The 22,563-nt window shown below is 31.9% G+C and overlaps 1 protein-coding gene across 5 annotated transcripts; it reads left to right on the forward strand.

Moving 5' to 3' along the window:
* The first annotated feature begins 14,297 nt into the window (after window positions 1-14,297).
* Window positions 14,298-22,466, forward strand: LOC148626623 (uncharacterized). 5 transcript variants are annotated; one of them, XM_088570781.1, is made up of 6 exons: window positions 14,298-14,447; window positions 15,477-15,541; window positions 16,578-16,605; window positions 16,992-17,121; window positions 17,705-17,863; window positions 18,993-19,845. In XM_088570781.1, exons 4-6 carry the CDS (start codon window positions 17,034-17,036, stop codon window positions 19,139-19,141), a joined length of 396 nt encoding a protein of 131 aa, XP_088426907.1. In that variant the 5' UTR covers window positions 14,298-14,447; window positions 15,477-15,541; window positions 16,578-16,605; window positions 16,992-17,033; the 3' UTR covers window positions 19,142-19,845. The 5 variants fall into 5 exon arrangements, with proteins under 5 accessions (XP_088426907.1, XP_088426906.1, XP_088426909.1 ...); XM_088570780.1 differs by lacking the exon at window positions 14,298-14,447 and having other exon boundaries at window positions 14,525-15,541; XM_088570783.1 differs by lacking the exons at window positions 14,298-14,447; window positions 15,477-15,541; window positions 18,993-19,845 and adding an exon at window positions 22,213-22,466 and having other exon boundaries at window positions 16,168-16,605.
* Window positions 22,467-22,563: the final 97 nt, after the last annotated feature.

Raw genomic sequence — 22,563 nt, forward strand, 5'->3', positions numbered from 1 at the left:
CTTAGTATGAATGTTCTTTGTGGTATCTAGCATAGAACTGATGTGGGAATTTTTGATCCATCTAAAAAACATGTATTCAAAAGCCGTTAAGTTTAGCCAAATTCTGACAGGGTATATGTGTTAAGAATGATGAGATCTATATCTGGTCAAATTTTTGTTTTAAACATTTAAGCCATGTTGGGGTTGTTGTTCTTTTTTGATGTTTTTTTTTTTGTATTTTTAATATTATGTTTTTTTTTCAAAAATGTTTTCCTCTGACACTACTTGACAAATTAGAACCAAATTTGGTATGAATATTCCTTAGGATATTGGGCATAGAACTGTTGTAGGGATTTATGATCCGGGAAAATATGGATGCTTTTATAAAAAAAAACATAATGGTCAATCAGAATTTTTTTCATATATAATCAAAACTGTTAGGTTTAGGAAAAAACTTTCATTTGCTGAAGTGGTCCTTATTATAAGGCCCACACAAGTCTCAAAGGAAACAAAGTTTTCTGTTGACACTATGTAAGAGTTATTGCCCTTCAGAAAAGTGCAAAATGACGTGTTATTATTTTTTTTTACAGTTTTCAGCCAATATCTTGAAAACTTTAATAGATAGAATGAAACTTTCAATTAACGAAAAGTTCCTTATGATAAGTCCTACCAAAGTCATCTTGAAGTCAAAATTTCTTGTTAGTGTTATTGCCTTTGAAAAGCAAAAAAATAACCATGTGGACAATTGAGGCTCCTAAACCAGTTTAAAATTGAAGACATGGTAGGGCTAATAATACTAAAAAGATTTGACGTGTAAAATCCATAGGTGTCTGTATTAGTCCATGTGCTGGGAGGGTCCACCGTGCACCCCTAACTCATCAACTTCATGGTGATTTTTAGGTACCTTTATACCTCCCATTACCGAATTAATTTGTCACCAAAGAATATTCTCGGATTCTTTTTCAGTATATGCTTATATTTGTACCCCACAAGGTTAAAAAGCCAGGATTTTTGTAACTCAATTGTTTGAGCGTCTTAGCCTTCCTGGGATAGCATGTATGAACAAACTAAGATATCATCGTACTGTCCGGTGTCTCAGCTTTACAATGATATCAAGAAAGTTGCGGTAACACTAAGGGTTTTTGCGGTAAAATGTAATCCTACCCCACCGAAAAATCGTATTTTTCAATGTCAAAACCCCTAGAGTATTAATGCTTCAGTAAAAAATGGCTTATTTAGTATTTTCTGTTTAGTACAATTTATACTTCCGGGTTTCTTTTGATGAATTTTGGAGGTTATCGTTGTCAAATGGGATTTTCGATTTTTCGGTCAAAAGTCATATTAATGCGACTCTACAAGTTATTACTCAACTAAAATGCCTCAAATGTGCAATCATTCGATAGATAATTTAATTTTATACATAAATGAACCACGAAAAACTAATTTTCAAGAACGAATTTTAACAAAATGTTTAAAGTATTACCCCTACCCCTAGAAAACTGGTCTCAGTATCAAACAGAATTCTCATTCACAGCATACTGACATTGTAAATCTCATATTTAAGCATTAGTAATTACGATAATGATGTCCCTAACATATCTGATCAATTCAGGCGCTTATATTTTTCTTTTGGGGTGATATTACTATAAGATCGGAAAAATGGGAATTTTCAGAATTTTAGAATTTTCTACTATATCACCCAATATTGTCTTTTTTCAGAATACTGCAGTTTAAACAAGCTTTTGTGTGATACGGTTCATTAATATAATATCTTAGCTTCAAAATGAGTCCAAGTAATAAATATTTGAACTTTTTCAAGTCTAGTTAGTTGGAAAATTGCCATCCCTACCCATGATAAAAGATGCCTCAACATTAACTAAAATGTTAAAAAAGTTTGGCATATAAATGGTGTACAATAGACATGTTGTGTTCTAGTATTTTAATTATCGATGTATTCAACATACCTGCCCATTTCAGGTGCATATTTTCCAGTTTCAATATGACAATAATGAGTTTTTTTTATAAAAAGGGGAATTTTCGGATTCTCATATTTTATTCCATTTCGCCTGTAAATTGGCAATGTTTTTGAAGTACGCTACTTCAAACAAACGTTTGTACATACAAACACGTCTATGTAGCATCTAAGCCTTCTAATGAGCAAAGGCATCTCATACTTTAACGTATTCCAAGCCATAAAGGAGAAAAAATTGTACCCAATACCCACTAAAATTTCCGTGAAAAACCCAGAATTCATATGTGGTAGATTAGCATTTTTTAAATGGTGTCGGATACATGTATGCCAATCATTCATCGTAGTTGCTTCTTTGAAACCTTATATGTATAAAAATCATGATAGCAAACAAAATCAAATCATGTAAAAACTGATATTCTAAACAACAATTATACAATTTACGTGCTAAAATGCCTGATAATCTGTTTTATTCTTAAATTTCCCTTTTTGTAATATTTTGTCGTCTTCGGGACAATAAAAGCATTATTCTGCTTGACAATGTGATTGATACAAGAAGAACTCCATAATAAATGCCAGACAGACATTGCTTACAGTTCGTGTATGCTATAAACGATCATTTTCTTTCACTTGGGGGGGCAGATTTTAGTGGGTAGGGGTACCATTATTTCGCCCAAAAGGCCTAGAGGTATAAAAAGAATGCTTCAGTTTATTTTTTGGTACCTGAAAATCATATTTTGATTGATGAGTACGTGGGGATGGGTGCACGGGGGGGGGGGGGGGTTCTCAGCCCATGTACTATATTTAAATAAGTCTGGAATGGTTTTTAAACGAGGGCATGTGCCCATATGAAAAGTCACATCGGCAGCTACTTGGGGATTTTGACTGAAAATATACTTTCAGTGCTTTATTTAGGCAGTTTTGTAGAGTTAAGCAATTTGAGGTTAAATCGTAATATCAAACCTTAAACATGTTCACGAAATTCTGCCCAGTTATCACAGAGTACAATAATATTAAAAGATTAACCAGATAGATAAACTGTACATAGAATGTCCATTTTATTTAAGTTTATTACCCCAAGCCCCTTATGCAATCATTCATCTTTAAATGTTGTTTTTCATGATCTTGCAAAAAGAATTGAGTATTATTACATCATTTAGGTGGAATGGCGGTATTTCATCTGTTTATCTTTAGATCATATCTGATCAAATTCATAACTTCCTTTTAAAATAAATCAGTGACTTTTAATTGATTTCAGAACATAGGTTGTTAACAATCCTTGTAACTTAAAAACACATCAAATTAATCAAAGTTAAATCATTAATAATAGAAAGATGCTTTTAAGCGATTATTCCTGTAAAAAAAATCTGAAACGAATATAACCAAAACTTAGTTTTTTTTCATTTGGGCCTTTAGCATATAAAGATATAGCAAATGTAAACTGAAAAAGCATTGTATGTTCTGTGGACTGTTCTGCACTACGAAGCACCTTACCATAGACTGATATATAAGTATTTAAATATAAGAAATTGTCATGAAATCTTTTGTCTTTCATTTGCATCTATCTCAATACATAATGATACGTCCTTCCCTTGGCTACATGATTAGCAGGTTTTTACCAGTGTCCTTTACAACAGTAAAACATTTACATAATATTGTTCACGAATGACAATATGAATTAAAACACACGGAGACACATTTTCAAATATTTTTCTAGAATAAAAATAACAATCGTGTCATAAACAAGATGTATGGATACCAGGCAAAGTAAAATAAAAAAAAGGAAATATTTAAGGAAGTTAACAGGTTAAATTATAGTAATAGCTTTAGGAAAAACGCTGAAACAGTAAATACTACTATGTCTAACCGAGAGGCATTGACGTTATTTAACTTTTTTTCGGCAATGAAGTCATTCAAATTGATTATGAGTTAAATCATAATATGTTTTATCTTTTTTGACATTATCCAAAACAAAGTCATTACTTATATTTTTTTGGATTGTATTTGTTTTCTCATTCAAATTATGTTTCAACGTAGACACTATTAAGAGCAAATTATAAACTTATGTTATGCTCTTTGAAAAGCAGATTTATTTATGTATATTCTAACCAGAACAAAACGTAATTTAAGTATGTTTCAATTCTAACAAATAGGGTTCTGAAACAGGGTTATGTTACTACAAGATTGAAGTCATCACTACAGAAGTTTTATGGTCGTCATCATATCTGGTCTTTGTCCCTGGATTACATTCTTTGTTTAATAAGGGTAATTATATGGACTTGAGATTCATTTGTTAAACCAAGTTTTATTATTGTATTTTCTAAAAATAAAAATAAAAAAAAAACACAATTACATTTTTGTAATTGTTCCAAAACATAGTCCTTCTGTAACAAAGATTTTTATGGTTAGAAAGTAAACCTACATGTTTCAGGCAAATTAAAAATTAAATACTTGTCAATTTCAAGAGGGTTAAATGTTTTAAGTAGCACTCCATTTAACATTCAGACACTGCTTATAGTAAATATGATTCATGGTCTAGAAAAACTCACCGAACAAACAATGATTTAACGGTCCTCGGACGCCTAATTGTTAGGTAACATTACCCATTTAAATTGCATCTCCCAAGCGCCTGTAACTAATTCTAAATAGGAAAGAAAAAAACATTGTTAGGTTTTTGACATGCATGAATCATCTCCAATCGAACTTTTAATAAGACTGCTACTTAACTGAATTATTGTATTTTGATATTTTGAAAGAAATTTGATATTACATCAGTTAATGTGTTCATATTTACGAGGATGAATGATCCGGCCAGCGAATGCTTTAATTTTGTTTAGCCTATCTGGCCGAATGATCTAGGTGCAACATAGATGTCATAACGGTACGAGTTCGCGTTCCACAGAGGAACAACAAAAAATCTGCTTTGCAAAGTGTACAATTCTTACCTCGATTTTTTAAGATATCCTTACGTAATCCTGTATTAATTTTTATCCGAAATTGAAAGGATTCGTTGTCAAAACAAAATATTGTGCATAATGCAATTTTGATCATAGAAAACAGTAAAAAATAAGAAAATAGTATAAATTAATCTTTGCCCTTTACAGTATTGATTTTACATTTAAATCACGCATCCGATGTAGCAGTGTAATGCATAGATTCGTCACAGTCTGAATCGTTTATGTATTCATTATACGTTGGGCGAAAAAATCCTGATAACCCTGTTGATTATTTCGTAGATGATGTCAACATTTTCGCAGGTATATATTTATATAGTACCCCGCGCAAATTAATACGTTTACAGTATAAAGAGACTTGTGTGAACAATTTTTGACAACATTCATTTGTTTTAGACGGTCTTTACGTGGTATATATCTAACACGTACATGTACAATCCACCTTTAGTTTAAATACAATACAACTTTCCTCTTTCGTCTACCCTGGACTTGACTTTTGATGCGAAACTCAGCTGGTGATTCTAGATTCTAGAAGAGCACATGACGCTTACTCTAACGGAGCACTTGGTTCATGCTCCCAGTTTTTAGTGAGTCCGAGTTGCTCATTTGCTTTTATTACTTTGTATGTATGATGTTAGTTACTTTATGTTCTTTGTTGTGTTTGTCTGTTTTCCATGTCTGGTCTCTGTCCCTGGATTACATTCTTTTGACTACGCTATAACCGTGGTTCCCTTGATTACTCTTTATAAAAAGTGTAATTTAGATATACTTCAAACAAGATGAGGGTTTTTCACATTCTTTCGTCATCTACTTTTAAACAGCATATGCAATCAAATGCATCAATGTTAAGATGTGAGTTCTTCATTTTAAGCGTTTATTATGTCTCTTTTGTTATTTCCATGTCTGTTTTCCATGTCTGGTCTTTGTCCCCGGATTACATACTATTGATTACGATTATTAGCATTGTTATTTCCATCAAGTCCTTGAATTGACATTGAGAGGTGGCATTCTTTGCATTCGTTCATCGTTCGATTTTTTTCAAACGTTTTGTTGACAGTATACGTAATTTCTATACTTTAAGCAGATTTTGTTCATAATTCATTACAATCAATGTTTTAATGTTTGAAATATCAATTATACGTACATGTACATATGGTTCCGTTTTGTATTGACGTGAAGTGAATTTAGTAGTGCGGTCCCATTATCTTGTGCCACTGCATTTATTTTCAGATTTAACATTTCATCAGATGTTTATTTTAGATTTGTCTTTACAGTAATTACGTCAAAAATAAGGTTGGTTTCTTCTTTTCTTCTTAATTTATTTTTTTTAAGAATTAGAGATCTTTGTTTAATTGTTCGTTTGACACTAAATTTTTTTGGGTTGTTTTGAACAGCGTCCACGGTATTTTATTTGTTTCTGGACACTGCAACTTTTAAATTAAAGTAATGCGCTAGAGTTGTTAATTTTGTTTCGAGTTGGGAACTTTGATTTCAAAGCACGTCTTTAAGATTGATACTTTGTTTTATTTGATTTTAAGTTCACTTATTAACTTTCCTAATCGTGTTCTTTTCTAGCTTATCTATATTGTGGTTCCTTATCCAAGGAGTTTTATTTATTTTGAGTTTATTCTTAGTTGGAGAAAGATTTTGCTCTCCAATTCTTTGACCTTTAGTTCCAAAAGCTTGTTCCCAGATTCTCTTGATCTGTGCAATGTTGTTTTTTTTAATTTTGATAGCTCTATTTTCATACATCTAAATTAGTTTTTTCGAAATCAACGCCTGAATATCCATTGGTCTTGGGATAATTATTAACTGTTTCCGGCAAAATTATGCAAGACACATAGCATTTGACAGTACTTGTACGGGGAAAACTTTATGTGAGGGATGGGGAATGAAAGGTGGGTAGTAAGAATGAGGATTAAAATAGTGCATGAGGATTGGGAATTTTAATGGGGAGGATGGGGAAATTAGTTTTTAAAGTATCTACAGATATGAAAAAATGTATCAAGTTTGATTAAAAATAGCAGTTGAAATGTTATATAAAATGTATGATTTACTTTTATAAATATTTGATGAGAAAAAGGGATTCGTTAAGGAGATGGGAATCTAATCTACGGGAAATGTGGAATTTGTAACGGGAAATAGGGAATGGGGGGATGGTATATGGTGTACATTGGAAGTTTATTCTATTCAAGGGCCGTGGTTTCATCGGTTTTTTTTAAATATCATCATTAATATATTAATTACAGTTTTCTTGCAGTTTAGAAAGGAAACAAATGATTTCATTCATGTTAATGAATCAATGTTAAAACTATACTTAATAAACTTGCCCAAATATTTCTATTGATATAAGAGACTTTTGTCCCTTTTGAATTAACACACTTAAAACGAATAACAGTTTAAAAAAAACTTATTAGAATGTTTTTCACCTCATCAACTTCATGGTGATTTTCAGGTACCCGCATACTTCCCATTTACGAATCTTTTTTGTGCCAAATAAAAAAAGCTGAAGCATTCTTTTTTTCCTATTTTTTATACATCGTTGAGGCAAAAATTTAATTTTGAGGTTTTCTGATTTTTCGAACTTATTCTTTCTACAAAACGAAGTAAACTGACATGTATGTATCATCATGTAGCCAAATGCCTCTTGTCAAAATACCTGCCTGCAATTAGAAGATATGTTGGAAACATCGATAATTTAACTAATAGTATCCAACATGTCTACTGTACACCGTTTATATATCAAAAATTAACATTTAGTTCATATTAAGGTATTTTTTCAGAGGTAGGGTGGCAATTATTCACCTTGAAAAAGTCCAAACATTTATTACTTGGGTTCATGTGGAAGTTAAGACACTGTATTAATGTACCATATTATATAAATCTTGTTTAAACCATAGTATTAAGAAAAAATAACGGGTGATATAGGAGAAATTCTGAAATTCTGAAAAATTACATTTTTTGTGCGATTTTATAGTAATTGTCACCCAAAAGGAACACATAAGCGCCTGTTTGATCAGAAATGTTTGATACATTCTTATCTTAATTATGAATGCCTAAAATATGAGTTCTACAGTATCAGTATGCTCTGAATAAGATTTCTGTCTTGTACTGAGACCAGTTTTCTAGGGGTAGGGGTATTATTTTCTAACATTTTTGTTGGAAATTCTTTATTGGAAATTAGTTTTTAGTGGTTAATTGAAATAGACAATTAAATTATCTTTCGAATGACACAAAATTTGAGACGTTTCATTTGAGCAATAACTTGTAGAGTCGAATTTATGTGACTTTTTACGGAAAAAATTAAAAATCTCATTTTTTGCATTTTTGGAATAATTCTGATATCGAAAAGTGCCAAATTCTTTAATAGAATCCCAGTAGTGTTAATTGTGATAATACTAAACAAAAAATTCCAAATAAACCATTTTGTACTGAAACATAAATACTGTAGGTGTTATGACATGGGAAAATCTGTCAATTAACGCGATCTTCCGGTGGGGTAAAGGTACATGTGTTACCGGCAATTTGTTCAGTTCGCTTACAGATGATATCCCAGGAAGACAGACGCTCAAACATTTAAGTCATAAAAATCTTCGCCTTTTTTGACCCAGAGGTACAAATATAGACTTATACTGAAAAAGAATCCGAGAATATTCTTTGGCTACAAATTGAGTCGGTAATGGAAGGTATAAAAGTAACTAAAAATCTCCATGAAGTTGATGAATATGTGTGTGTGTGTGGGGGGGGGGGGGGGGGTGGGGGGTGCACGGTGGATCGTCCTAGTCCATGGACTATACTGTATTTTCACGTAAACGGATTTTTCAAAATGTTTTCTTTTTACAGGAAACAATGCCTCGCATAGTTATACGATGTATGCTGTGTATGACATGTTATCTAGCTGCATATTTGTCACATTTAGCCCTTGTGCAGCACTCAAGACCACTAAATAGAAAAACACTTAGTTCAGAAGCTATAAAAGGCTACCTTGAAGAGAAGGAAGGCAATATCATATAAGTTTCCATGTTATCATTTGCCTAACCTATGGAAATTGCGAATTGATTATGCAAAGATTTTCATTTTCATGGGGAAATTCAGCAATATATTTCGGGGGAAATTTGTTCAAGAATAGATTATACCTTCGACTTTCAAATATGATATTTAGTACTGAATAACAAGGAAGGCCCATTTGACTAAAAAGCAAACGGAATAGATACAACTTAAGACTCTTGATTGAAAAGTTATTGTATATTTTTCCTGACAAAACAAATATCTTAAATATTATACAAACACAACATTATCAGACAATTCGTCATGATTCTGGTCCTAAATGGAGATTCACAATTATTGCAAGAACATGAACTAAATGACAATAGTTGGAAGATAACTGTTGATGGAATATACCATAAGAAGGGTTCACAGTTATTATTGTAAGTAAACACAAAAGCCAAAACAAAGTGAAAAGTAAGTAAAAACAAAATAAAAAAAACCCCAAAATATTAATGAATAATAAATCTAACGAAAAACAAACAAACAAACAAACAGAAACAAACAAAACAAAACAAAACAAAGCAAAACAAATACAAAAACAAAAACAAACAAAACAAACAAACAAAAGAAAAATAAAAAAGAATTGTTGGTGTCTTTATACTTCACGACAAAAATAAAAGGCAACTTATATAGAAGAGAAAATGAAGTTATTTTTGCTTTTTACAGTTTTCCAGAAAGGTATTAACGGAAGTAGGGAATAGTTGTTCTGTGTTGCTTTGATAATATCAGCTGCTGGTTATGTCTGTGTCATTTATAATGACTATTCTGCAATGAATAGTGTACTAACAGTTCTGTTGGTAATGATTGGTAAGTAAAATTCGATTTTGATATTTCAGGATATTTCTAAATCTACTCCAAAACAGATAGGCTAAAACATTTCCGTCCACCTCGTCTATGCGGTTAGTATAATTATGCTGACATCTTCATGCCAACTATGCCACATGGAACACGTCGGTTTTCATGGTGTAAATGGACACACCGTAACGGTTTTAGAGTGCATGATGACTGAATGATTTACATTGATCTGAAATTTAGTTAATAAAAAAAACCTAACTATATTGGTTGGACAAAACTAGTGCCAGACTGCCCTGTATATGATATATTTAAACAAGATTGAGAATAGATTTAACAACAATCATACCCAAAATATTACATATAATAAAGTGCAATATTCACGTCTTTATATTTTTGTTTATGTAATACAGATACATTGAACATTTTCGCACGAATGGCTATGTACTGCTCTTGAATGGTATTAATTTCCCTTTTACATCATATACAGTTCCTCTGTTTTCAATTGTCTCCGTCTCCATTCCCTTTAGAAAAATCTCCATTCCCCATATAATAACTAAATATTATCACGAGTGCGAAAAAGTGCCTAGATTTACCCAGTGTGCGAGTGAGCGTTCTTGGCATATTGAGCGATCATATTTGGGTTATTCACGATAGCAAATTGATAGCATGTGTATCCTATTTATTATATAAATTGTCTTGATAATTCATTGATACTTTCATCATGAACGTTAAATTCTGTGATTGGCGGATGTAAATCAAAGTTGTGGAATTTTACCAGGAGAAAGTCCGAGAGCGATATTACCGAATTAATATCACAGTGTGAATTATAGAAATTTATTATCCTGAGAACATGCGATAGAACACTATTATCGATGTAATAACAATCTAAAGTCCAAGATGCTGCAGCATTTTCTGTTGAACTACATATCTACTGAACCTCAAAGCAAGTACACAATGAATTTGTCTAGATTACTGAAAAATAAATACTTAGGTTTCATAAGACAAGATCAGAAAACCTATTGAATTATTGACATTAAAGTACGCCTTTTCAGAAACCTTACAACATTAAACTATTAAAGTGGTCATAACAATAAAAACCTCACTGGTATTAAGTTAAAATATGACAATACCTATGTACAATTTAATTCATTTTTAAATGTTTATAGATAAACCAGTATACCTGATGGAGATTATGAGAGCAATCGGCTGGCTTTTGTGCATATCATCTAGTCTCATGATGTCTATGCTAGTTTGGTTTGAAACTAGAATGCCTGAAAACAGGTTTACTGAATTCAAATTCTGTGTGTTAGTTTTACTGACAATAAATGGTAGGTAAGGAATGTATAATTAATGTTATGTTAGTTATCTCACAGCAGCAGAATGTAGGTTCTAATGCATACTGATGAAACACATTTGCAACAAACTGAAATGCAATATTCAAAGGTTAGTATTTTTGCATTTAGATGTTTATTTTCGAAAAGACCTGTATTATTTTGGTTATTTTATGTTCTTTGTAGTGGGTGTCTTTTTTCCATGTATGGTCTTTGTCCCTGGATTGCATTCTTTTGATTTGCACTAGAAATATTGGTTCCCTTGCTTACTCTTTCTCCTGATAGCCTTGTAAAAGTGTAAATCAATATTTGTTTCTTTTAACCTTGTACACCATACTTCGAAATGAAATGCTGAAATAAGGTCTGCTTGATTTCCTACACAAAACATGGCCTATAAGATTTACAAATCTAGAGTTAAGAAGATGAAAATATTACATATGAAAAATCAAACTGGTTCTAGCAGAAGTTCTCCGGTTGTTATATATGCAACTTCTAGTCGACCACATTTTTGTCCATGTTGGAGGACATGTTCCAGATCATTGGAATACCTAGGGGATAAAAGTATGAAACCTGTTTGTTACTAAAGGTAATACAAGACAAAAAAGAGAGAAATGCTTCAATGTCAGTTTCCACTGTAAAAAAAAACTGATAACCTTTATCATAATTTCAAGATCGCGTACATTCGATTTACCCAAATGAACTTTACATTAAAGACAAAACTAGTATAGCTCCTTACGCGGCATACCTGTGGCCCTTTTCACAAAAATAAAAGTTATATATAGATTATGCTGGACGTTTTAAATCTAAACTTTATGACAAGCGTGGTGTTTTTGATCTTCTATTATACATTTCCCCCGTTTTTAGAAGCAATAGATCAACATTTTCGACCAATTGAGTTTCATATCGGATCCACTATTCTCATGGCTACGATGTGTATCTTCGCTTTCTTTGTATAGGAAAGCCATTGTCAAGTGAGTTTCTAAATCAGGGGTTAAATAGTTGATATCGAAGATTTTTTTCTGATAAGAACAGTATTAAAGAGATTTAGTTGAAGGCGACGTTATTTCCTTTATATATTTAAGGCCCAGTTAAATGGAACTATGTAGTGTTATTGTTATTTTCTATAATACTTGACAATCTCTTATTACAGGAAACTTTGTCTTTACCGATGTGGTCATTTGTACAGACAATACTGGTATCTTCTTAAAAAAGTGGATCTGCATTGTTTGTTTTACTTTCCATGTCTCTACTACGGATGTTATGAGTCCTTTTTGCGAAACACGATTAAGTTGCCCGATGCAAAGTTTGACGACATACTTATAAATGATGTTTATATCAGTCTTGAAGATCTGTGTTATCGGCAAAGAAGATACGATGACATTCTCGAACAATTGTGGCATGTTTTTACAAAATAGACGTTCATATGATCTATCTTCATAATGCATTTATTTGTACATTTTTTAAAGGTTTGTGTTCATTGTGATAGTAAGAAATATAAATTTGTATATTATTTCATTTATCCATAAAAAAGCTAACTAGCAATGTTTCAATTTCCTGCTTTCATAGATTGCATATGGCATCGAACGCACTTATACATAACTGTATACACATTATCAAAGAAAAAGCGCTTATCTCTTGATGAGCAACATGTGTTTTGGTTTTGAAAATCCTTTTATGATAACGATCACATTTTCATAAAAATACCATTCCATCTTATTTTTTACATTTGATCACGATTCTGAAAGCCACAATTCTGTATTTATTTTGTTTTAATTGATCGTTGGTTACTCCCCATTGAATTGTATATGAACAGATTCCGTTTGACATTCATGCAAACCCTGAACAAGTTTAGAAAATCGTTTGCATACATCAATAAAAACAGTAATAATTATTCACATCATACGGCACATTACAGCCCAAAATGAACTGCATTTTTAAATCATTCACACATATAGTTAACAGTATTTTGAAAGTATTCCATCCTTTATTTAACTAACTGATCTTGCGAAGAAACTATATTAGACGAATTTACCTTTACCAGTATTTAGAATTTTCAAAAATGGCATGCTAGTTTTTCATTACTAGATAGTGATATTCTTGAAACACTCTCCTATGGTATTTATATTTTACAACTATAAAATACAATCCGTATTTGTCATATTGTCAGATTTTAATGAACACAATAAATTCCTCAGTGTTTGGACCAGCTGAAGCCTGCCCTGTGGTGTGGGGTTTTTTAGTCCTTCATTGAAGACCCCTTGTGTCCTTATGCTGAACTTTCATCCCAGTTGAGTTGTTAGTCTCTTTGACTTATCCATGCCATCCATCCCTGTTATAGTGTTTGATTTTTAAATTGTTTTTTTTTACTTTCCCATACTAGGCGGTAGGGTGGGTTGGGGTGGTTGAGGTCTTATAAATCTAGTTTAACCCACTGCAGATTTTACGCGCTTGTCCTCACTCAGGAAATATTGGTCATCAGTGTGTCTTTATATCTTTATATTACTTTTTAGTTTGAACTGAAATTGCCATCATTCTGTTACCGTGAATTTTATCAATTTTTTGTCGGACTTCCCGAAGCTTACTAAAAGGTGTGTTTACACTTATTGAAGACTTTTTGATGACCTCTGTAAATATGCTTTATTCTGTATTTAGGGAATACGCTGTTAACTTGTAACTATATTCTTTCTTTATCTATTGGCACTAAACATAGAAATACTAATTTACACAAAACTTAATGTCAGAAGAAAATACGATAATAAAAATAATTATGTTGAGTGTTCAATGAAAGTAAACATAAAATTCCATTAAAAACATGCAACAACAATGAAAACTTTTGAGAAGAGGAAAGTGAAACAGGATTGTCTACCTGAATTGTAGTAGTAAGATGATTGAAAAAAGAAAAAAAAGCTATCTGGCTAGTATGACGGCTGAATTAATTAGGCGAATAAGTTTGACCCTGGACTGTGAAGGTCATGAGATTTGCTCTTGAGAGTCAAAATTAATTTTTGTGGTGTGACTCATGATCTTCCATAACTACATCTTTACAATATATCATCATTGTTCCTCATGATGGTTTCCAACATATTATTATACATGTGTGTTTAAATATATACAGGTTTATTTCGTAATTCATCAAGTTAGTCTAATATAAGTAAAGCCTCGTTCCCTTTTATCAACTTGTTCAAATCACGTATCAATTAGTTATTTAAAACTATACATAACACATTACCAAGTAATTGCTCACGAGAAGTAAAATGTACGTGTATAAGTAATACGATAGGAAAAAACATTTACAAATAACAAAACTTGGTTTTAAAAAAAAATTGGATAATCAGATAATCCAAAATGAAGCATAGCAGATTATATAATGAAGTAAGTTTCCCTTATTTCTAATTTCATTCCACACTTTACATAAAGAACAATTTATGCATTGCTATATATTTGAAGCAGACAGCACGTTTTTTAGATAAATAACTTGTTACAAATGGACATCAATTCCACTATGTACAGAGAGCTGTTGCAAACTTGACAATGTTCGATGTGTTACATAGCTTTACATTTGCAACGTAGATGTTATTTGTGACCAGAAACATTTGTTACTGGTTTAGTATTTATACGAACATAACCTTTTTTTCGGTGTTCAGTATCGTCAAATGAGGAATTGAGACCTTATGTCATTTCATAACCATTCCTGCATGTTATTTAGAATTTTCTCAATCTTATTATCAAGGGAGGATGACCAAACCAAATTCCAGGGTTCTACTTTTTATTGCCAGGCTCGATCACCGAACAGGTAGTAAAGAATGCCCTCACATATAGTGCAAGAGGTACATTAGTAATTGATGACAGAATTATCCTTCTGATCATCAGTAATACTATATTGTACCTTTGTAATAGTAAATTTAAACGCATATATGAAATAGTTGAGCTGAATCTGTACTAGTAGTTCAGTTATCATCAGAGTTCAGATAAACATCAAAACCATCATGTCCGTTCAGATATTTAATTAAGAGTGTTCAAACTAACGAATTTACTTTTTTAATGTGTCAATAAGTCACAGATTATAATTAAACTTATAATTGTTGTAGTCAAATTCTGTTAATTTGTGGAATGAAATACAACGTTGAGGTGTGAAATGTGAATTTGTTTTCGATAAATCTACGGGCATAGCAAATCGTTTAACCCAATAGTTATTGCTTAAGACAAGTGACATAATCCTTAAGTATGCAGATAATCCTTGAGAAAATCTTTGACTTAAAAATAAAACCATACATACAGTTTCTTCGGTAAAAAAATGCATTGTTTTGTAATAAAATCAAGCTTACTAGATATTATCAGAGGTGTAGTGTTGCTCTTTCAAATGGCTATATGGTTGACTTCCTTTGTATGGTATGACGTCAGAATCAGTGAAAACAGAAAATGTGATTCTATGAAGAGTGTATTGGTTGTTCTATTGAAGATGAGTGGTAAGCTTAAACTTTAATTTTAATTTTACAGATTACGTAGGTGGCACTTTTTTTTTAAAATGTTATACAAACTGTCTAAAATTCAAATTTTATGTTTTATAAAATAAAGGTAATTAAACAATAAAAATGTTTTAAAAGCGATTTTTAAATGTTCTGCTGAAAATGTTTTATCAAACTACCAATAAACTCTAAATAAAATATTTCGAAAAACCTTGGATATCACGTTAACCCTGAACAGGTTGAGGCAAATTGTTTGTGTACATAAATGAAAACATTAGTTCTTTTTGCACATTATACCATTCATAACCTCCCAAAATCAACTGCATTTCAACGCACACAGTGAACAGAATTTTGAAAGTGTTTCATCGCATATTAAGCTAATTGATTTGCAAAACAATTTATAGTAACGCAAATTAACCTTTACTAGTATTTTCAATGTAGCATGGACATTTTCTCATTCCTAAATGGTGATAGTCATAAAACACCCTGCTATAGTATTTATATTTCACAACTTGTCCGTTTTGTTCGTATTTATTATAGAGTTTCAGATTTTCATGAACTGTTATCGTTCAGTTACCGTGGACTTAATTACCTTTGGGTCCGGGGCCTTCCAGAACTTACTTAACGGTGTGTCTAGAAGAATTTTCTATTTATACATTTCATCTTATCCGTTCTTTTTCTATTGACACTAGATCGAAACATAGGTATACACATTACACAGTACTTTTTTACTCCAAATCATTAAAAAAGCATAATAATATGAATTATCACGCGAAGAGATCAGTTAAACTATTATATAAAATTCCATTCAAAAACATGTGAGGACAATGTAACAATGCAATAACAGTATACAGTGCTTTAAATGGTAGACTTCTCGTCTAATTAAGTGTAGACAATGGAACTATCTGATGGATGACAGTTAATTTATTAAAATTCTGTTTACAAGGCCAAATATGCAGGAAGGTCTATATTTTTGTATTATAAATAGTATATTCACCTAGTTGATTATTGTTTAGTGGATTCTGTTTCGTTGTAGGCCTGCGATTTACTCCTCATAGTCGAAGGTAATTGTTGTTATGTGCATCACGGTCTTCCTTAACAATATACTAACAATATATCATGATTGTTCTTCATATTGGTATCCGGCACGTTATCATACATTTGTCTTTAAAGATATGCAGGTTTATTTCGTAATTATTAATGTTAAATATATAATGTAAAGCCTCATTGTGATTTATCAACTAATTCAAATCATTTAATAATTAGTTATTCAAAATTGTACATAACATATTATTCAAGTGTTTGTACAAAAGAAGTAACATGTCGGTTAATGTAATTTTTGGTGTACACTTAAAATAAAAATAAAAAAGAAACAAGTTATAAGTTAATAGTTTTGAAATAGAGAGCACTTTTTGAGAAAAAGTTTTTTTTTAATAAAAGAAACTTTTAGTTTTTTAGAGAATTATTTGTTACAAATTGAAATCAACCGACTATGAACAGAGAGCTGTATCAAACTGGACTATGCTCGACGTGTTCCATATCTTTGCTTTGCTATGCACGTAGTATTAGTGACCAGGAAGGTATGTATCGAATGACTGGTTACTGGTATAGTATTAATTTTGATCATACAAATTTGTTTTTGGTGTTCACCATCGTCAATAGAGGAATTGAGACCTTTAATAATCATCCCTGAATGTTCATTATAATTGTCACAATGCAGATTTCAATGGGGGTTGATCAAAACAAACTCCAGGGTTCTGTATTTTATTATCAGGATCACTGAACTTGTAGTAAATAATACTCTCAAAATGTTCCTCTTGTTCGATAGTTTTTAAATAATCTCAGAAATGTCATTCCGATCATCAGTAATACTGTATTGTACCTACGTAATAGTAAAGTTGCATACAGATATAAAATAGTTGAGAAATTATCAGGGTTCAGGTAAACACCCAGAATTTACGTTTTTATGTGTCAATCAGTCACAACTTCTAATTAAACTTACAATTGTTGTAGTAAAATTACTGTTAATATTAAGAATACAATACAACGTTGCAGTGTGAAGTGTAAATCTATTTTCGATACATCTACAAATGATCTGTAGGCATTTGAAATATTGCAAATCGTTTAACCCAATTGCATTTGTACTGAATGTATTTTTTGTAGTGAGTTCAAGTTTACTCTATGTTATCAGAGGAATGGGTGTGCTCTTTCAAATTGCCTCAGCATTATGTTTGAGTATATTTATATTGTATGATGGCAGAATCACAACCAGAAACTTTACTTATATGAAGAATGTGTTGGTTGTCCTGTTGACGATTAGTGGTAAGCCTTTCATTTTACAGATTACGTAGGAGGCACCATTTTAAAGAGTAATTAAGGGAACCAAGGTTATAGCAGTAATCAAAAGAATGTAATCCAGGGACAAAGACCAGACATGGAAAACAGTCACACACGACAAAGAACATCAGTAAATAAAATCATACATACAAAGTAACAAAAGTAAATGAGCAACTCGGACTCCACTAAAAACTTGGAGCATGGACCAGGTGCACCGGTAGGGTAAGCGTCCTCTGCTTTTCTAGAAACACCCGCCGAGTTGTTCATAAAAAGTCAAGTCCGGGGTAGACAAACGAGGGAAGGAAAACTATGACCCGTTGAATAAGTCAGTTTTCATGGCGCTGATGGATACACCATAACGATCCACTAGTTCATGATGACGACTATAAAACTTCTGTAGTGATGACTTCAATCTTGTAAAATGTATAAACTGTTTAATGTAAGTTTATATATATACATATATTATAAATAATGAATATTAAACGAAAATGCCACAACAATTTCAGTAGCTTTTCTTATATACTCACACGCTATGTTAATTTGGTTTTGTTAGTCAAGTTATGTCATGAATGCATCATGATGCATTTGATGGTTAACGTTCTAACGGTGCTGGTATGTAACTGTTTAGAAATGTTAGCGAACAAAAAATCAACGGTTGATATTGTTACTTTCTTGACTGGTATGGTGCTTAAGTTTCTAAACTTTCAAGCAGTTTTCCTCTGTCATACCTGTTCTTTTTCACTGGACATAATCTTACAAGTAGGAAGAACTACTCATCTACTCATCAAAGGTAAAAATAAGCCCCTGAATGACTTCTTCGTAAATCTTTTGCTGTTTCGAAAAAATATGTTGTTCTTAGGTACAAATCCACATATTTTTATAAGACATCAGAGAAGGGCAAAGTGTGCTACACAGAAAAACAAGTTTGTGATATGCTTGATTTTCTCATCGATGACATATTTGTCACATTTGGAGGAGCTATAATTCAACAACAAGTTGGCATTTCAATGGGTACTTACTGTGCTCCTCTAATAGCCGATTAGTTTTAATATTCGTTTGATCTTGCAAAGAATGAAAATATAAAAGATGCTAAATCCTTTAACTTTACATACAGATATATTGATGATGTATTGTCCATCAACAACCGTTCTTTTGGTAAATGATTATTGTTTTTTTTTGGACATACATCTCAAATTTGACAACAGTGGTCACCTCAGCACTAAAATTATGATACAAGAGACGATTTTACTTTTAATATCATAAATTGTCCTTACCTGTGCAGTAATATCCCTTCATCTCCTGCATATCGTGTTTGTATATCACAATTTATTCGCGACGATAGAGCAAGTACTAACTACTTTGATTTCTTTGAACGCTCTAAATATTTGCGCAACAGACTCCTGAATCAGGTTATTAGGAAATGCGTCTCAAAAGGTCTCTTACCAATTTTTCTTTTAAATATCAATTCTTGGTTGAATAATACTCAGTATCTTTTAAAATAATGAGTAATTTCTTTTTTGTTTTTTTGTACGTCCTGATGTGACTGCTAATTTATCTATTATAACGCAATAACATGTAAATACTATTCAATCACCACTGGTATATTCACGCCGCAATGGAAGAGGGAGGTTTAGCGCGCTGTAAAACATAGATTTAACCAAGCATTTCGTTTGAAATGCCTGTACCAAGTCAGGATCATTGCGGTACAAGCTGTTCCGTAGGTGGTATATCTATTTTGCCAGATTTATTTTGGATTTGACTTGTTTATGAATCGGATTAGTTTTCAGTAAAAAATTGTTGTTATCCTTATTTCTATGCTTCCTCTTTCTCAAAACAGGCTCTTATTTAATAGTATAAACTAACAGTTCCGGAAGTAGATTTGCTTACCATACAGTTGTCTACTTCGTATCGTATTTATAAATTGATGTTTGTTATATCCTAGCAGACCATCGGAATTTCTGTTTTATTTTGACAGGTGTTTTAGTCTGCATTGACTTGTACATTGAGGCCAGCACTATCTTTTGGAAATATTTCTGTGCTTTATTACATCTGGTCTCTATTGCTATAACATTGTGCTATACAGAACAAAGGATGAATCAAGAGTAATTTGTATGATTTAAAAAAGAATAAATGATAAATTATATATATATCGTTAAAAGGAATATTTTACAAAATAAAAATACTTTAAAAATGCCAAAGAATTAACACAAGTAAAACTTTTTGTTTATATTCGACTTATCACATCTTATGTACTATAAAATTTTGTGTCAGTCTGATAAACTTGATTTTTCATGGCAAAAATTATATGATTTGTGTTAAAGAGTTTTAACTTCTGTTACATTTATTGTCAGCAAAATCATGTGATACGGTTTGGAATTTACCAATCCAATGTACTGGATTCCTAAACTCCACATGAATCCATACAAATAACGTTTCATAGCTGGATCTGCAAAATGTACCACCAAACCTCCTTCAAAACATTTCACGTCTATACTTACAGCTGTCAAAGAGGGTCTGCTGTCCTACCACAACACTTGTTACTCCCGTAGTGGTATTAATTCAATGTGGATCCTGAAAAAAATCGAAAGATCTTTTGGAGACAATCAGTTCAAGACTATTATAAGAATATAATAGCATTTACACCTATGTTTTTTCAACAATGTGTACTTCTACTGCCCATACTCAGTTAAAATCCCGACTTGAAAACATTATTCATCGTTGTTTTTTTTTCAAAAAAGATAGTACACCTAGATAGAAATATATAGTTCTTGGTAGAGATTCCTCATACTTTGTAAAAAAAACTACTTCCAAATCATCTTTCGAATATACAGAAGAAGATGTTTACAAAATGCTGGAATTTTTAATCGACAACATATTTGTTCAGTGTGGTGAACGCGTTTTTCAACAAACGGTCAGCATTCTAATGGAAACCAATTGTGCTCCTCTAATTGCTGACCTATTCCTTTACTCTTATGAGGCTGAATTTATAGCTGATCTGATCCGAAAGACAGAATATCGTTAGGCTAGATCACTTAATCTCAGTTTCCGCTATATAGTAGACGTATTATCTTTAAACGATCATGATATCGGGAATTTGATACATCGCATTTACCCCCAAAGAACTTGAGATAAAGGATATGACAGATACTGTGAGGTCAGCCTCATGTCTTGACCTACACTTAGAAATCGACCAGAAAGAAAAACTATCGACCATACTTTACGACAAACGTGATGACTTTTCATTCTGAATTTTTAACTTTCCTTTCATCGGTGGCATCATCCCTTCAGCAATTGGAGTGTTCATAGCACAATTCATACGTTGTGTCAGAGGTTGTCGAAATTCCACAGACTTTTTGTATAGAATAGGCTTCTGGAACTGAGTTATGTTGCTATAAGATTGAAGGCATCACTACAGACGTTGTATGGTCGTCATCAAGAACTTGTGGTAACGGTGTATCAATCTGCTTCATGAAAACTGATTTGTTCAACGTATCATAGTTTTCCTTGCCTCTTTCGTCTACCCCGGACTTGACTTTTTATGAACAACTTAGTGTTTTTTTCTAGAAAAAAAAAACAGAGGACGCGTACCCTACCGGTGCACCTTGTCGACGCTCGCAGGTTTTAGTGGAGTCCGAGTTGCTCATTTGCTTTTGTTACTTTGTATGTATGATTTTAGTTACTTTATGTTCTTTGTTGTGTATGTCTGTTTTTCATGTCTGGTTTTTGTCCCTGGATTACATTCTTTTGATTACCGCTACATCGTTGGTTCCCTTGATTACTCTTATGAACAATTGAAAGCAAAAACAAAGGCAATAATAAACACGGTAGCTTTTTTACTCATTTTTTTTAATTTCATTTCATTAATGAAATTGTTTACGCGAATGTATTGCGGTTTCCAACTGTTTTCATTTGTAATACGTTTTTTGTTTTACTTTTTATTTTGAATATCGCCGAGAATTTATCAGTTCGGTAATTTGGATATGTTACTGTTTAGAAAAGTGAACGCGTCAAAACAACAATGGTAATCATAGTAACTTTCTTATGATACGGTGCTTCAGTTTCAAATATAACAAGCGGTGACCATGCATGTTCTTAATCTTTTACTGGACATAACCTCGATTGGATTTAAAAATGCCTTACCCTTCAAGAGTAAAGAAGTTTTTTCTATGCATATTATTTTTCCTATACGCTAAAAAGAAAAAAAAATTACAGGAATTTGACCTTTTTAAATGCGGTTGCCTAATTCGTATCTATATATTGATACATTGTTAGTGAATCCTACATATAATTTAAAGTTATGTTTTATTTTTAGTCTTCTTTGATATTTACTTTAGTAATGAGACAAGCTGTTCATCATGGTAACATTCCCGTGCTTTGTTATATCTATCCTCCATTGGTATGACATTGTGATGTAGAGAGCAAAGAATGAGACTGGACTAAATTGTTTGATTTACATATTAGAGATGTGTATTAAAATAAATGTAAGGAGCGTTAAAAATATTTACCAATAATCTTATATCAGACGTTACATGCTTGAGGATTGGATAAAAAAAAATGTCCATCATCTCATAAACCAAATTTTGTAATGTGACTATGACGTCATCAACATCAAACAGATATTTAAGTGTTAAAGTGGAAGTATTACTGAGTATTTGTACGGTTCACGTCTAATGCATTCTGGCTTT

Source organism: Perna viridis, chromosome 2 (assembly GCF_037379345.1).
Source record: "Perna viridis isolate PV_CMFRI_1.1 ecotype Kerala chromosome 2, ASM3737934v1, whole genome shotgun sequence".
NCBI classification, from domain to species: Eukaryota; Metazoa; Mollusca; class Bivalvia; order Mytilida; family Mytilidae; genus Perna; species Perna viridis.